General features: G+C 38.4%; 1 protein-coding gene across 1 annotated transcript; it reads left to right on the top strand.

Annotated features, from left to right (window-relative positions):
* Positions 1–2,252: 2,252 nt before the first annotated feature.
* Positions 2,253–18,361, top strand: vapal (VAMP (vesicle-associated membrane protein)-associated protein A, like). The gene is made up of 6 exons (XM_054627200.1): positions 2,253–2,435; positions 9,717–9,869; positions 13,275–13,378; positions 14,679–14,759; positions 16,756–16,935; positions 17,529–18,361. The coding sequence occupies exons 1-6, from the start codon at positions 2,378–2,380 to the stop codon at positions 17,688–17,690; spliced, it is 738 nt and encodes a 245-aa protein (XP_054483175.1). The 5' UTR covers positions 2,253–2,377; the 3' UTR covers positions 17,691–18,361.

Here is an 18,361-nt window from a genome sequence, read left to right as displayed (position 1 = left end):
TGTCTTTTGAAATGTCAAAGACACCAGGACACTCTTAGAGGATTATTATATAGCCTCACTGATTTTATGTTTTGTTATTGGAGACCAGAATGATGAACAAGATAAAAGGGGGACTCACTTAAACTAACACCTCAGGAACCTAAAGAGTGAAAATTACACTATTTGGTTTCATAGTTTTGATAAAGCTTTACTCATTTTCACTGCAAAACCACATTATGTGAGAACAAAGTACCTTGTTTTGTTTAAATTTTAGTTGTTGCTCTCCTCTTACCACTTATCCAAAGTGGGAGTTTCTTACATAAGAGTTATTACTCTCCCACAACCTATTAGCTTTAGCTCAAAAATAGGAAAGACTCAAGTTAGTTTTGTGTTATTTTTGCACATGTATGTTTGATGTAACCTTCTGAAAAGCATATACCACACAAATTACACGCAGAGAAGAGCATTCCCACAGAGTCCTACTCAGTACACTGCAGAGCATTACTCTTGGCAGGTCTAAACTTCTTGTCACGGAGACTGATTTAACCATAGCCACAGTTGTCAATGGTCTCTCTGTAAGTAAAGGTAAAGACTGGAGAATATTGTCTCTGTTTTTCAGGAGGAACCTTTTTTCCTGAAATGGCTTTAGCATTCAGACATGGCATTCAGTAACAATAAAACATGTTTGACTGATTATGATGGGAATTAAGGCCAATCTGAAAGTGATCATGCAGTTTCATCTGTTTACCAATGGTAGTCTGACTCCGAACACAGTGTTCATGTTTATAACTCTTATGTCATTGAATTAACACAAATGAAAATTTATTTTTGTTTATACTTTTTTCTATCTGGCTCTATCAAATCCTACACCTACGTTCGATTACTTAATGTTGTATGTGTTAATGTGTTTATAATGTCTTTGTTTAGAACTGACCTCATAGGTTAATGACAGATAAAGTGGAGAAATTGCATAAAGATGGACACACGTTATTTCTGGTAAATAAATAATCCAAACTAGCTTTGAAAACTTACTTTATCCTGATTAAGAAGTAGAGCCTGACCGGTTAATTAGCAGGTTTATACTAGCTTATCACAGCATTGGCATTGGCATAGATTGTGGCCGATATGTAGTACAAAGAATGGTTATGATATATTCAACATCATCAACAGCGTTAGTGTGTAGTGTATCAATCAAAGCGTACTTACAAGTTTATTCTCTGCACATTACATATCTTAGCCACAGTTATCAAATAACCAAATTTAAGGGATATTGAAATATAATAATAAAATGAAAAATAGTAAACTTTATTCATATTTTACTAATGTTATGCATTGATATCATGAAAACAAAATATCATCCAACATTTAATTATCAAATTCTTTGAAACTCTCAAATGTAAATATTGGCTGATATCTAATTTAATTTAAATAATTACAAAAGTAATGAAATTAAATGAAATAGACGACATTTTAGTAATTCTACCAAGAAATAAGCAAGGATATATTAACTTAAGAAAATGACATATAGTAGACCACATGACAATAATACACTGTCCAATACAATAGTTATAATAGTTTCTGTCTGTATATATAATATTTCAGTTACTGTGGATTCTCTACTGTTCTTTACTGTTTTTTATTGCTCATTTGCTTATTTATAATACTTATTTTGATCTTGTTTTTTTATTTATTTACTATGTCTCCTGTTTGCACTATCCTCTCTGCTGCTGTAATCCTGTAAATGTCCCCGCTGCGGGACTAATAAAGGATTATCTTATTTTATCTTATCTTATCTTATATTATACATTTTTTTTGAACACACAAAATGTTTTGTCTAACTGTGTATTTAAACCACAAACAAAGACTAAATAACTTGCAATTAAATTATCAAAGGGTAAATTGAAGATTCGTCTATGATTATCTTATTTCATCTTATCTTATATTGTTAATTGTTATTTTTGAATTAAACAAGTTTAACACAATTAATAGTTTTAAGGGATGCCCTGCCCAATAAAGGATAATTACTAAGTGTTGACAGTTTTAAAGTAAGGAAATAATTTAAAGCGAATGGAGAAAACAACAAAAAAAAGCATTTTATTTGAACACACAAAATGTTTTGTCTAACTGTGTATTTAAACCACAAACAAAGACTAAATAACTTGCAATTAAATGATCAATCCCCCCCCCTTAGTTAATGTCCCATAATCGCGTCAGTTCAGTTGCCAAGCCACGAGGGCGCGCAACAGGGTTGTGCACTCGCGCGTTCAAGTTTCTGTAGCCACATGCTCGTTCGCAGAGCTCAGTCAGCGTTTGACTCAGTAGTGGCAGCAGGGGAGCGAGGGTTTCCACTTGTCAGTTATTCCCTACACCGAAATCAAGTGCATCCCCCACAGCTAACATGTCAAAGTTGGATCAGATCCTTGTCCTCGACCCTCCCTGCGACCTCAAATTTAAAGGTAGGTAAAACCGACGCTTCTTGACGTGTCAAACGTCCCGCGGGGTAAAGGCGGTGGAGAAAGACCCGACTGGAGCGATCTCACACTCCCTCAAAGCCGAAGCTAGCTAGCATTCACCGCCATTTTAAGTTAGCCAGGGACGAGACGGGCCGCTGTATCCTCGCAGTGTAGTGACGTGGATAGCCGGCGTGGCGTGTCTTTTGGACCCGGTTTGCCGTTTATAACCAGACAACGTTAAACTGACAACACTTAGCCACAACTTCCAGCGGCTGTTGAATGGAATGGACGCGAGCACGTTACGCACGTTTGTCTCCAGTAGCTGCGCGAGCTACTAACAGTTTGCTGTCGCTAGTGGCGTTAGCAACAGCTGTAACACACTGAAAGCGCTAACGGCTCATAACCCGGATGTAAAATGGAAGCAATGGAATGGAACTTTTATTTAAGCCTGGCACACCTATGGCAGACACGTTGTCATGGTAATCCGATGAAGTAACTGACAGTTCCAACTGAGCTTAACAACCGTCAGTTTTCTGCAACGGTTTTTGCGTCCAGCTGACGTTAGGTCGTTTCTCCTGACTCCACCCATCACAATCACGTTATAAATGCTCAATAAAAGGTGTTAACAGGACAAGAGTGTTCTCTGAATTCATCCCTAGGAAATCAAAGTAATGCACACACCTTTTTTAGATTACCACTGATTGCTGGCCTGGCACTGATAACGTGCAGTGATGTGTCAGTTAACAGTTGGCTGATGGTGGCCAGGGTCTACTGCTAAGGCACGAGGTGATCTCTGCCTATTGTGCTGATTTAAGTAGTGACACGCTTCACATTACATCACATTACATCACATTACATTACAGTCATTTAGCAGACGCTTTTATCCAAAGCGACTCACAATAAGTGTATTCAACATAGGTATCAAGAGAACTACTAGTCACCAGAAGTCACCTTTCTTAAACAAGCATCTAAGAGCAAAAGTACAGAAACAAACTAATATGAATACAATAAGTGCAACAAACTAATACGAATACAATAAGTGCAACAAACTAATATGAATACAATAAGTGCAACAAACTAATACGAATACAATAAGTGCAACAAACTAATACGAATAGGTACAATAGTTTTAGTGTTGGTAAGTTATGGTGTTCTAAAACAATCCCAGGCCAGCACCACACAGACTTATTTCCTTCTCATTTCTTGTGTCACTACTCTTGTCTTTGCTGCAGGCCTGATTGTCATTGTGGCTGTATGTGTTTTTACCCCTCCTCTAGAACCAGGAATTGTTCAGCTCATTGATGCTGATTGTCAGTAAGGACTTGGTGTAAGTGGATATTGATTGTAGCCTGGACATGACAGGATTGTTGGAAAGGTCACCAGTTCAAATACCAGACCCACAGGATAGCTATTGGGTGGGGGGAGGTCACAGATGTTTTTGGTGGTGAGGTGTCCTACGTAGAACTGATTTGTCACATCTTTTTACACAATGCAGATCCTACACCTGATGATAACACAGGCTTAGGGGGAAGCATGAAAAGCCACATGTTTACCCCAGATCATTTGCAGTACTTTTTAAAAGTGGTTCACTTTTTGTTTCTTTCTTCAAATCAGGAAGTTGTTTTTTGGGGTTTTTTTTGCAGATCTGTGACTGTTGTATCAGGTTTGGGGTTTGTGGTGGTGAATAGAGCCTGTCAGTCAATGTGAATTACAAATGGCTACAGCTCGAGATAAACAAAACTCATGCTGCGTTAAGTTTCAAACTAGCTAGTTAAAATTATACACTGGTACTGACTTTAAGCTTGATTGCCAGATCAGACTTGCATTAATGTTGTGCAACAGGTTGATAGGGCTTCAACAGACTTCGTCAGTGAAGAAGTGAAATGGCCGAGAGTAGAGAGATAAAGGTTTGGAAAATCGGAGTCAAGAGTTAATCCCCTTGATATTTTATTAAGTCTGATGGCAGAGACGTGGTCTGTCAAAATCTGATCAGAGTACCTCCTATTTGTATCTGATTTCAGAAGGCTATGCTCCAGTTAGAGTTTTTCTGCTTAGTCACACGGTTTACATTTTCTGTTATCATGAGAGGTTCAACTTTTAACCTCTGTGTGCTAGAATGGATGCAAAGCTAAATTACAAAGTTATGACAAAACTGATCATTAATTGATAATCATTTATTGACCACTTGTTCTATTCTATTGCACCTGGAACACAACTTTTGTAATCTTAAGCATGAGGAACAAAATGTTTTTGGTATTTCTGTTTAGTTTGAGAATAACTAGCAAGCTGACTTCAAGTAACACCTGCGCTGTATCTGCCCTTGTACAATCTGAATAGTCCTCTTAACCTCTTGTTTATGCAAGCCTGATTCTGAATACAATGCGTTATGCAAATAGTCTTTGCACCTTGACCCAGACAATTTAAATTAAAGGGTAGATTGGTCAAATCAAACACAAAGCGCTACATTGAAAGAGAACGGGTCACTCCGTTTGGGAGGTTATCTGTACTTCAGGAGGATCACAGATATTAATAAAATGGTTCCTATACTGCCTTTTGAAAAACAATCTTAGGAGAAGGAACATGACCACGGCTCCTTTACTGTCACAGAGGACGTGCTAAATTGGTCTGCGTGTATCTGAGAGCTGGTCTGCTTTAGAGCCTCTGCTGGGATTCCTCCAGCAAGATAGAGGGGGCAGCCCTCCTTTCCTTGGCTGGTATTTTTAGAATAGAACTGGCCTGGGGGACCCTAGCTAAGCATACATGCAACAAGATGAGAGAGATGGTGCTAGCGCTGCTTGAGCAAAGGTGGCATCTCAGAGTTAGACAATAGAGGCAGGCTATGTGGGTGTGGGTGTGTATCTGATGTGCATAACTGCTTTCCTGTGATCCATCTGTTTCAGTACTGATATAGTAATGCTTACACATAGTGCTGGGCGGTATGACCCAAAAAATCTGTATCACGGTATTTTTCAAGATTCTTTAAGATCTTTTACGGTACATCACAGTATTTATTTTTTATAGCCCTCTATATAGGGTGATGGTGGCTTATTCTACAGTCAGGATTACAGAGAATATAAACAAAAAATGTTATGTTCTCATATTTATATTGAAGGCTTTATATTGAAGGCTAATTACTTAAGTTTTGCTTGACCCCCACAGAACTACTGTATATTATGAAATCAGAATGCATGAGACGGTTGCAGAATGTAAACAATTATGTGCAAACTGCAACATAGAAAAAAAAAAAAAATAAATTAGTTTAGTTATGAAAACAACATCTATCTTTCCAAAACAAAATATTTAAAGATAATTGTACAAACACAACAAACTGACCACAGGTCTGTTGTTGTGGAAAAGAGGGCGTCTGTGTCGGTGTTGTTGGTATAATTTTGGTATAGAGGTTTGGCTGAATTTTTTTCGCCCTGGCAAGACATACCTCGAAACCAGTGTTTTAATCGTTGATCTTTTTTTCAATTGACTGTAGTTGGACCATGAACTTGCATAGGTGGATTGTTGTGTGTTTGTTATGTCGCTCACTGCACCTCTTGCTTTCCTGTCATATGCAGTGTCATGGGAAAATGCCTCTACAAGTGGAGTCTGACCCTTTTGGCTTCACTGTTTTTGACGGCCAGAAATCCAACGACCGTAATCGCACTCTTGGTTATCCATCACGTTTTGTGCTGCGTTGACAGAGGTTGTTAGCTTTAGCACTACTGGAAACAACAGTGACGGATTTTAACGGACTCAGCTCCTCTCTTGGTTCTTCCAGTGCATCTCTGGTCTCTCTCTCTTCATCATCGATCTCTCTTTTCTGTTCTTGACTGCGTAGTAGCGACAGAGCCTCTCCTAGCTGTTAACAGATTGTAATGCTCCATGATAGCAGCTATAATGTTACCCAGGATGCCGTTTGGTGTTGTGAATTTGTGAATGTACAATTATTAATTTCACAACTTGTTTAAGTTTCACAAATTGTTGTTCCATGGTGTTTTACCCGGTTAAAGAGAGTTAGTTGTGGGTTATTCATTATTGTGTAAGTTATTCAGAGGGGTCAACTCTCAACGCACTCTTAGCTCTCCCCGTCTGTAGAGCTCTTCATGGCCTACTCGGTATATGAAAAATTGATATCATAGGGGAAATTAAAACCGCATGAATCGGTATACAGCCCAACACCACCTGACAGTACCACATAGTGTTTTTCCTGCAGAAATGACACAGTTGTTTTAGGTCTACACGGTTTTATTGTGTCTGTGTGACAGAAACAGGTTTGATAAATAAATTGATGCTTCACTAGGCCCACCAGCAGGTACAGGATATAAGAAAGGCTTCAGGCATGTGCAAAGTCAGGAGGAATGGTTTATACGCTGTAATGATAATACCTGCCATGTACTTTTGAGCTCTTCAACTCTTCAACACCTTTACTTACCGTCATTCCTCTCTCATTCAAAACATCCGAAAGGTCACTATTCAAACTTAAGCAACTCCAGGCTTTAAAATTGCATTACTGCTCTGAGTCAGTTAATAGGAGTGGGATGAAAATGGATATACCAGTTTATCTTGACAAACACTGTATGTGGTAATTACAATTCCACAAGTGTGTATTATCACTCACCATCTTTGTTACAATAATCTGGTATGACCACAGCAGGAAGCATCTCGTATGTTCTACCTCTAGCTTTACGAAAGTGAACAGGAAAAACTAAGATGTCGGAAGCAGAGTTTGTGCATGGGAAAATCCCATGTGGCAAATGAGGTTTTTCAGGTTTGTAGGAATGCCTTTGTGACACACCTGTGTTGAAAACAACGCCCCAGTCATTACTTTAACTCTCTGTTAGCTTTAGCTGGCTGGAGCCACTCCAATCTGGTCATGCATTGCTTCTTATCTTTATGAACACTGGGTGTGAACGAGTGCTGAATGTGGGCTTTGTGAACTCCTGAGCAACCAAGCTGGAATAAAATTGTATAGCGAGAGACTAGAAAATAATATTTAAATGCTTTTATCTCATGGAAATGTTTAATATATAGACCTTTTATTAAATCATCATCAGAGACATATGATGATGATTTTAATAGGAAGTTTATTTTGAAGTAGCGATTTACTGGGAAATGAGAAAATGAATACACAAAAAAGTAATTTGTTTTAATGACTTATCATTTTGCATTCCTAAGAATAAATTAAAGTACTTCCACTAAGTGAGGTCACATTAAACCGCCAGAATCTCGTATCTCAGTCCAAAATTTACATTCAACTTTATTAACCACAACTAAGTCAATTTCAGTTTTCCATGGCTTGACAACTTGCATGGTTTGCCTACAAATGTCGCCGATTTGTAAATGGCACTATTAAACTCCAGTTTGTATTAGAATTTGTGACATCAAAATAAACACTTGTAAGCCAACCATGCAACATCAGGGTTTTCCCTGTCTTAAAATGAGGTGGAGATGAAACTATCTTGAATGGTGCACACATGCTTGTGCACAATGCCTTTAACTGGCTCAATCAATGTATTTTACATGCAACATCTGCAATTTTCTCTAGTGATCCCTGTTATATTTGTTCCTAAAGTGTATTGACGTAGCATTTCACATGCCATGGTTAAGCTATGTTTGAGACTGAGAATAAAACCACAAATACTGATAAACTATATCCTGTAAAACTATTTTATTCTGTCAAAATATTATTTACACAAAGGCAGATCACCCCAGGATATTGAAACACAGCTGACGATATCGATAGACACTATTAGCAAAGCCATATCTTTTGTTTATTGTTTTGGTATAGGCTACAATCTGTTTATTTATTTATTAATTTGCTTAAAGACCTTTTTATATGAGCATATTTGTTTTTAAGGGCCATTCCTGTAATTTGTTGGATGTGATTATTGCACATTTAGTTTTTGTGTCAGTAAAGGAAATCTGTGAAGTCAGATTTTTGTCCTCATCTCTCTTTGTAAAGTACAATTTGAGGAAAGTTTCACAGCTTTTTTTTGTCAGCGCAAAGGCCTGATTGCATGGTAAGGGCCCAGGAGGCAGGTAGGGGATGACAAATAAAACATTTTTTTTTTTTACAGAGGGAGAGAAATCCTGCTTATCTTTCCGTGGTACTCCTGATTGAAAGGGACCAATGGTTCTTTGCTACCGGGTACCTTTATCGAGCAGCTGTATATCCGACTGAGATTTATTTATCTCACTGACTGACAGAGTGCAGAGTGAGAGGCGACTGTCTCTCTAAAAGAGAAGGAAGTTCACCTTTGCAACTCACTCCCTCTCTCTTTTGTCTCTCTCATATATTGTAGAATATTCCTCACGGGAACTTGAATTAACAGAAATCAACCATGCGCAAAATTTTGTTTTTTTTCATGAAGACACCCATCAGAGTTTTGCAGAAATCTAGACATGGGATTGAATTTTATTTCTGCCTCCTTTATTTTCTGCGCCCTATAACTCTGATCGGGACACATTGCTTTCATGACTCTGAAGCTAATTGTAAGTTGTTTTTATTTAACTTGGCTTCCATTTGTGTTTTTGACGTGATATGACTCATCAAAGGTGGATGGTGCTGACTATGGTTAAGGAGCTAATTTGAAGCAAGCTCTGTCACAAGATGGAGAGCTAACTATTGATCCTCCAGATGTATGACCTGAGTTTACATTTTCTTGGAGCTCCTGACCTTTTTGAATGTCTCATGCCATGCTTTCGTTTTGAGGTAGTAATACCCCTCTGTCAGGACTGTATAGTTGATCAGCTATTTGAGGATGCATTTTTTTTTTATATTTAATAATATGAGTTCAGTTCTGGTTATTTTCCTTCATCCATCCCCTGTTTTTAGAATACTGTAATATTATTATGTTAATAATATTAAGGTATCACTCCTGCAATCGAGCTTCAAGCCAAGGAAGTCACTATTCAATTAGTCCTCTTAATCATTTAGGCCTAATGGAGTTGGACCCTGGCGAGACTTTTGATCTGACCTCATGAAGTTCTTTGGCACCAAAACACTGTCGTCCTTATCTGCCATTCAGGGATGATATATAACTTGAAATATTTAATTTACTCTATTCTGCATTTTTACCTACCTTTCTAAAGATATTCAAAATGCCCTGGTAAATTATGTCTCCATGTAATTTAATGCAGCAGCAGTATCTTTAAGTTTTGCTATAAGGATATTATTTTTTGCTTTATTTTCCATTTTACAGTTTGGCTGTGGTGGTGTGCCAACAGGAGAAGAGTCTACTCAAAAATACAGAAATAATAATGCACTATTGTTTGTAATTCTTTGTCCATCAGGTCCTTTCACAGATGTAGTCACCACCAACCTCAAACTGAGGAACCCTTCTGACAGAAAAGTGTGTTTCAAAGTGAAGACAACTGCGCCTCGCAGATACTGTGTACGGCCAAACAGCGGTGTCATCGATCCCGGGGCAACTGTCATTATCTCTGGTAAGTATTTTTTTTATTATTCATCTTTTTTTCCCTTTTTAAGTTCAGTGACCAAACATTACTTTAGCCCCTCAAATTGTTGTTAATAGAGTACTACACAGATGATGTGTTTTTGTAAGTTAGCTTAGCACTAGTTCCCTCAACAACAGGCCAATGAGATTTTTACATTGCATTTTGAATTATTGTTGAAAATAAGCTCTGTGGCAAACAAAAGTTTTTGATACTTTTACACATATTGTTCAACATACATTTTGTTCAACAAGATAATCTTAACAAATTAACACCTTTTTTGATTTTTGTAAGTAAATGCAATCGGCAGTAAAAAGCAAACGTTAGGCTATAAAAAAAACTACACCATGCAGATAAGCCAGCAGATAAGCTTACAAGAATTTAAAGATATGTGTTAAACTAAGCCAAACATACAGACGGCTTTTGAGCCAGCTGCCACCTTATTTATTTTTTTGTAGTGAAATGTGGGGGTATCATATGGATAGCATCTTTTATACTTCATGTCATTTAGCATTTTTGTCTTATGTGTTGGGCTATCAAAAGCAACAACCGAAACTGACATTCCTAGTCCCAATACATAGTATGACAAAAATACCAGCATATCTTACTGCATCCGGATGCATTTTGCAGTATGCAGTCCAGCAAACCTTTCTGGCTATTCTGACCCATAATCTTCTGCTCAGTGGATATATGAGCAAGAGGGTCAAAGTCTAAGGTGCGATGTTATGAAAATGTAGTAAATCCCAATTGAATGCATACTGCATGCAACAGTACATACTTACAAAGGGCAGCTGCAGTTTGTACTTGAAGTAAAAGAAAAAGTTTGCTATTTGGAACGCAGTGCAAGCCAGGGAGCTGTAGCACAATATGGTCACAGGTCAACAAGGTCACATGATAAGTTGAAGCTGAGGCGTTAAAGCCCATATCTGTTATTTTTGGAAGCTGTTTTTACCAAATCATCAAGTCCACATGGTCTGCAGTCCACTATGTGATGTAGTGTACATATTGGATTTAGACAGAAAATGACTTTTACGCCAGTTGTGGAGTACGGATGTAGCCATCATTTGAAACTTCAATGGCCAAATTAAGTAACTTACAAACAACTTTCCTGTATTTCTATATTCACTTGGTCAGTTAAATACTGCAAGTGTGTACTGCCATACGGTATTTAATAATAATAATAATCAATCCTTTATTAGTCCCACAATGGGGAAATTACAATTCTCTGCATTTAACCCATCCCGGAGGAGCAGTGGGCTGCAATGAAGCGCCCGGGGAGCAACTTGGGGTTAGGTGTCTCGCTCAAGGACACCTCGGCATGTTGCCGGTAGAGGGGTTTGAACCACCAACCTTGTGGTTACGGGACAAGCGCTCTACCTCATGTGCCACAGCAGCATTTAAAAATATGAATTTATGTAACCCAAGTCTAAGAAATCAGATGCTGCATAAAGCATTTTGCAAAGAGATGAGGCTCATTTTCAGCCCAGGAGGATATCTTCAAGTCTCATAATAGACTTGATGGTAAATTTCTTTAAATATATTTTTGCCTCATCAAAAACAAAAAAAGACACTTTTGATTGGATGGTCACTAGCTACCTTTTTAAATGCACAACAGTAATAATGCAATGATGGTAGTCAGGTGGGACATTTTTTGTTTTTGAATACCCAAATCCAAACATTGCCATGTTGGTTTAGCTGACTGGCTACTGATAATGGTCTAGTAGAGCCAGCGGTACCGGACACACGGCCGCCATTTACTGATCAGGCAGCTGCTGCTTGAAAACATATTACCATCATACATTACAAGTGACATTAATACAAGCTGCCTCCAATGAGCAGCCGTTCATTAAGGCCTCACAGGAGAGATTATTTATAATAAAAACTTTGGATGGTGGACAAAGACATTGGAGATTCACTGTTTATACACTGGATTAAATCTGTAAAAATAAACATCTTCTTCAAATTGGTTAAGAGATGATAGAATTAACTAATAAAAAAACCCCCACAACAACATGAGGGCGATCAGATGTTAGCCCTCTACCTTCAGTGTGGGAGGAATGTACTAACTTGACATTTACACGTTACATAAAGAACATCATTTTTGGCTTGCTGAGGTGAACATCCACTCCGTTTAGGTAAATTAGATTTTTAACATTTAGGTTTTTTGAGAGGATAAACATTACCAGTATTTGTTTTTGGGGGTAAACCCAAGTTCACAGAGTTACAATGTTAAATACCCAAAGGTGAAAAGGGCACACGCAGATCATCAGGAGATTCATGACTTAATCAAATTTCACTACGGTTTTGGTCAGGTTGCCTTCAACAGAGCATGAAGGAAAATGGAAGTCATGTCATTTGAATGCAGGACTTGGCAGGTAATTGGAAAGTTTAAAGGGTCAGATGGTAATTAAGGACAATATGGCAAACAGGTGAAATAGCATCAATAACTAAACATTTTGAACTGAGATTACAGGTTCTGTTATATACAGTCTATCTTTCCATGTTTTGAAACATCAGAGTTCAGAGGAAGCATTGAAACAAAATTATCTTCATTACATCCAGCAGGTGTGATTGTGTTAAAAATTGGTGCATCATTCTCTGAGAGATTACTCGCACCTCGATCTGATGGAATTCAATATCCTCCGCCACCATAAAGGCAACCACACAAACCACTTTAAAACGAAAAACATACCCAATGAACGTTGCACCACGCGGGACATACAGCTACAGGCTACAAGTCATTTTCAATGGAAGTCAAAGACATGAAGCTACAAACTGACGCCCGACACTTGGTGCTGCATAAGGAGCTACAAATCAAAGTGTAGCTGGTCTCAGCTATTTTCAATCCCATTGGCTTTTTGTCGAGGGAACCAGTACAATGCTAACTTCTGGGTTGGCCCGACAAAAATACGTTATCCTTGCAGCATTCTTTAATGCATTAAGGCTCTCGGAGATGATTTCCCAAAGCTTTTCAGAAGCACACACAGCAACACAGAGCTGCAGATCAGAGGAGAGGGGCAACGTTCCATAGAAAGCAGGGAAAAACTGAACACAGGCAACCCCTCGAAAAGTCTTAAGCAGGGAAAGCCTTGTAAAAATAAATATAATTCACATGATGGCTGTAAAATCAAATGTAATGATAAGATTTTGAAAATGAACACCTCAACACCCCCAAATTACATGACTTCCATTTTGCTTCCTGCCGTGATGAATGCCACCAGGCCAAAAGCATGTTTGTTTGACATAGCCAGAATAGATTTGCGAAATTGTCACCTTTTGGGTAATCAACATTGTCACAGAAAATTGATTTCTGGCATTTATTATGCTGATTATTTACATAATATTTTTTTCTGTGGAGAGTGTAATGTTTTAACATTGTTCTTCTTTCATTTACAGTCATGCTACAGCCCTTTGACTATGACCCCAATGAGAAAAGTAAACATAAGTTCATGGTGCAGACGATTTTTGCCCCGTCAAACGTTACTGACATGGATTCATTGGTGAGTGATTTTTATTTACTTAAAGACTTTTAGCAAAGATGTTGTTTAAAATATTTAAAGTAAAACACCTACTTTTTCCAGTTGTGTCATTAACCATTCAAATATTTGGAAATCCACACACCTTCATTAATAAGGATGCATTGAAGTTGGAGCTTGACACAAATTGTGTTACTCTGTATAACACAAACTCTTACTCTGCAGCTTGCCCACACAAAAATAAACAACCAAAAAAGTTGCAACTAGGTCCTCTTGTACCTAGGGCAGCTTAGAATATTCCTCACATTGCAGAAAGTGAACAGCAAAATAGGGTAGAACACAAATAAGCTGGAGTCTCTCAAAAATTATAGTAAAACAGACAAATGGTTAAACTACATTGTTTTCCCTAAAAAAAGCAATTTTCTTTAACCTGAATTTCAAATTGAATTAGTGTGTGTTTTTCTTTGAATTAATCTTGAACTCTTGTTTAAGATAAATACAGATTACTGTGTGCTTTCTGTTGCTTATTAAAAAAGACCTATCAATACATTCTAACGCCTCAGAGTCAAATGACACTCTTACATCTTTAATTATTCTACAGGACTAACTGAAAATGAAAGAAAAACTTTGAACTTCTGAATTTGATAATCAAGTATGGCAGGGTAATTGCCATTCTGCTGATATTTGGCTCTTTGATGAGGCTCTTTGATGAGGCCATGACAGCAAACATCTGAAAGAAAAATAGAGATGCATTCTCAGTTGTCCACCAGAGGACAGCAAAGGCATAGTCAGTCGGTAAAACATTCACATACCTTGAAGTCATGTTCATGAACTGACTTGTCATGAAAGAGAAGCAAAATCCAGGAAGTGTAGAGGAACAAAGGTCTCACTGGTCCTGATAATTACACTGGAATCGAATAAGGTTACTGCTTTACTCAACTGTGTTCACTTATGACAGAGATTATTTCTTTAACTTAATCTTAAAGCAATTCTCTGCTTTATTAGAATTTTTAGAGTGAATAAAATCACAAAAAAAGTCTCACAGTTCAGTAGATGACATGATGGAAATTTGTCACAAAAAATACAGACCTGAAACCAGTGGAAAAATGTACACTTGTGACCGGTAAATTGAGAAGGGGGTTCTTACTGGGTTTTTTTTGTTTGGTTTTTTTAAATTAAGCTGTGCATGTTTTCTATAATGTCCATAGATTCAAGGCTGCACTGCATGTGAATAGTATGATGTAGGTTGAAGTGTGTGTGGATAGAATCCAGCTGTTAGCAGCTCTAGTTGATGAATAACATGCCCATTTTTCATCTCCACCAGTGGAAAGATGCAAAACCCGATGATCTCATGGATTCCAAGCTGAGATGTGTCTTCGAGCTGCCTTCTGAAAATGATAAAGTGGTAAGAGATGCTGCCTCGCATTAAAAACAGCTTATTTCCACATAATTTAAAATCATAAACTGAAGTATGATTTTTGTCTCTGGAGGATTTCTGTCAAATGCTCAACTTTGAAAATGTCCAGAATACCTTAGCTTTCCATAAAGGCAAAAGACTTTGGAAAAGCTATAAGCCATAATTATATATTATTATTATTATTATTATTATTATTATTATTGCGATACCTTTTCTAGTATCCCGTATATCGTGAAACACCAAAATTAAGTTAGCAGTAACATTATAGCTGTGAACGTAGCATTATATACTATGATAATAATGCCATTTAATGTTTTTTTTTGTTTTTAGTCATATATGAGATAACTCGTATAACCGAGCAAACTCGGCATCTAAATTTCCGAGAGTTGAATCAACACCTCACTCACCGTGTCAACTAAAACAGAACTTCATAATGAGCCGGTGACTCTGTGAACACTAGGATCCTGTATTAATGAGCTCTCGGTGTAATCAGGATTCAGATAAGCAGTGCTGCTGGGCAGCTCAGCAGGTCCTCACAGTTCAGGTGAAAATGCCACCAGGGCCAGCCAGATTGAGCTTATGTTAAGAGGCTCAACAGTGTGGGTATGTGGACTGCTGAGTCAACACGGTATCTGCTCTCTGCTTTTGCACGTGTAACATGTATGAATGTGCAAAAAGGTAATTACGTAAATATGTAGGATTTATTTTTTCATTATTTTATAGTACCTCAGTAGAAAACAGCAACACATTGCTGTGTTTTTAAGTTTTCTGAAAAAGAAAACTCATGTAAAACGTAAAAAGAAATCTCAGTATTTCATATAATCCAGTGTGTGTTCTGTTACATACTGACCCAGTGCTGGGTTATGACAATGACCCAAATTGGGTTGTTTTCAACCCAGCATTTTTTTGGGTACAAGATAATATATAACGCTGTAATGAAATGGATGAAATTCCTCTTTTAAGCCCAAGCCTCTGTTCTCTCTGTTGTGATCCTTGAGAAAATACAATGTTTGCAAGCTTTTGCAGCTTTTTTCGACAAAGTGCACGGTTAGGCTGATGTTTGGTTCAGTCCTCCTGCTTGACCACAGGTTTCTAGTAGTTGAATAGAACTTCACCCTAGTTATTTCCACATGAACCTCTTTATGCTTGTACCAATTTGTCTTGTTCTCACACAATGTCGTGGCTTTTATTTTGCAAGTTATACTCGGTTCCTCTTTTTTTGCTCAGTGTCGCCATGTAACAGAGGTTGCATTTTTTTGGGGGGCCAGCAGTCCAGCGTCAGCCTCCTCGTCTGACTTGGCACACCGCGTAGTCATGTCAACCATATGCTGCGGCTGCACACGCTTCACTGCATAAACAGAGACTGATTGGTCATCGCTTTATTATGGGCGTAGATAATGAGCAGACTTCCCACAAGCAGAGATTAGTTGTAAAGAGTCGTGTTCGCACATGTATGTTTTTATTTTATTAAATCCCAGCCTTTTGGGGCGATATAATCACTCAGGCTGACATTTCTATTAGATTAATCTTGCAGCCCTACTTTTGAGGGGCCTAAATTAATAAAACATGCTGTAGGGCTTGTTTAGTATTATTTTGTACAAAAAAAAAGACCTTGGACTTGATGGACTTTTATAATAAATGCTTGCCTTGTGGTACATTGGATAATAACAATATATCCTGTCTGTGTATTGATTGTCAACCCTCATCTACCGTCACTACAGTTGTTGCATGTCCATTACAAAGCCCTTCATTTCCTCATGCCGTCATGTTGTCTGTCCCACAAAACAAAGCCACATCAAACGTGACTTCTGGAGGGACGCATTTCCTCTCTGGTCTCTTTGATCTGTCACTGTGAGCTTCTGGGCCTCGGAGAAGGCTTCCTCTCCTTGGCTCAGGCTCCCGTCTAGGGGCGAACCTCCCTACTTAGCTCAAGACATGGTGGATTTCACTTCAGTGGTTCTCTCTCCCTCTACTTGTTGGGCAGAATGACGTTGAGGCGACCAAAGCAGCCCCTGTGATGAACTCTGCGAAGGCCGAACCAACAGCAGCCGCGGTGCCTGTAGCTGCCTCAGTGGACGACACGGAGATGAAGAAAGTGCTGGAGAAGTGCAAGAGGATGCAAACTGAGATGAACAAGCTGACTGATGAGAACCGGCAATTAAAGGTCAGATCGGTTGACGAGTGATATTCATAACATGATGAAACGTTGTGCTTTCATAGGCCTTTATCACACCAGACATTTTGACTAGTCATAGTAGGAAAAGCACACATCTTACGAATAACATCGACCATGGCTCTGTTCTATTCAGTGTTCTAGTCACAGTGAGCTAGCATGCTCGATACCAGGAACCTAAAATGAAATGAGTTAAATGGAATTCAGCGGTCATTGATGTCATTATTTAAGCCTCTGCTTTTACTAGTTTCATGGTAAAATGTCTTCTGTGAGAAAGGCGTTTTGTGGTTTTCATTCTAATGTATTTTACTCAAGATAAAACTAAAAGCAGTCATGAATCATGGTGTTTAGAGAACTGATGTCGTACTGCTCTCTAGAGGTTTAGACGAAGCAGTAATCTCTGCAGCTGAAAAATAAGCAAACACTATAGTGCCAAAAACTGCAATTCATCGAATGGCAACTTAAAGCTGGCTCCATAAGGAAGGCCATCCCTCGGGATCGATGCATGTAAACATGTCCTGTATTACACACGTATTACACATGTGTTGACGGTTTTCTGCTCTGCCCCTCTCCCTCTGTTACAGGATGACGGTATTAGAATGAGAAAGGCACCCCGCTCAGACCACATGACATCAAACTCAACTAGCCTCCTCGGCCGAGAAGCCAGCACTGCCTCCCTGCCCTCCCTCCTCGTCGTCATAGCAGCCATCTTCATTGGTTTCTTCCTAGGGAAGTTCATCTTGTAGACTGGGAGATGCATGCCAGCCGTATCCCCCCGCCCCCGGCTCCGGAATAAAACAGGCCTGGAAAAAAAAAACGAGAAGTCTTTGTGTTGACTTTGCCATATCATTGGTAGTGTGGCCTACAGTGAACACATCTGTACAGCATCATTCAAAGGCGTCGCCTTTTTACAATCTCACACGGTTAGTACACACAGAGAGTTGAGAAAAGAAAGGCGACAAAAAAAGTGAATGTTCCCTTTCTTTGTTTTCTGTTTTTTGATGGCTGGATTATACAGGTAATGTGGTGGGACAATGAGAGTTGTATACTATCAGTCAACATGGAAGATGCACCTAGAGTGAACCATGGGCAAAGAGGCAGTCAAAAGATCCATTTTTTTTTTCTCTCTCTGTTGTTTTTAATAGGAATTGAATGGAATGTTAGGTGTCTTGTAAATGTTTTAAATCCTTTTAAACAAAAAAGGAAAGAACTTCCATCAAAAAGACCTTGCTACCTGTTGCTGGATTGCCTCTGAAGTAAATTTGTTCAGTTTGTAATTTCTACTTCTTGTCTTGGAATGTTCAGGTCCAGCTGGGGATAATATAGGTGCCTCCTTCTTGTACGTTTCTGTCCTTTCCTTTTCCTCACAACACCAATGCAGACTTTATATTATTATTATTATTATTATTATTATTAT

Source organism: Anoplopoma fimbria, chromosome 3 (genome assembly GCF_027596085.1).
Source record: "Anoplopoma fimbria isolate UVic2021 breed Golden Eagle Sablefish chromosome 3, Afim_UVic_2022, whole genome shotgun sequence".
Classification (NCBI taxonomy): Eukaryota; Metazoa; Chordata; class Actinopteri; order Perciformes; family Anoplopomatidae; genus Anoplopoma; species Anoplopoma fimbria.
Note: the sequence above shows the minus strand (reverse complement) of the source record. Positions and strands in the feature narration are given on the sequence as shown.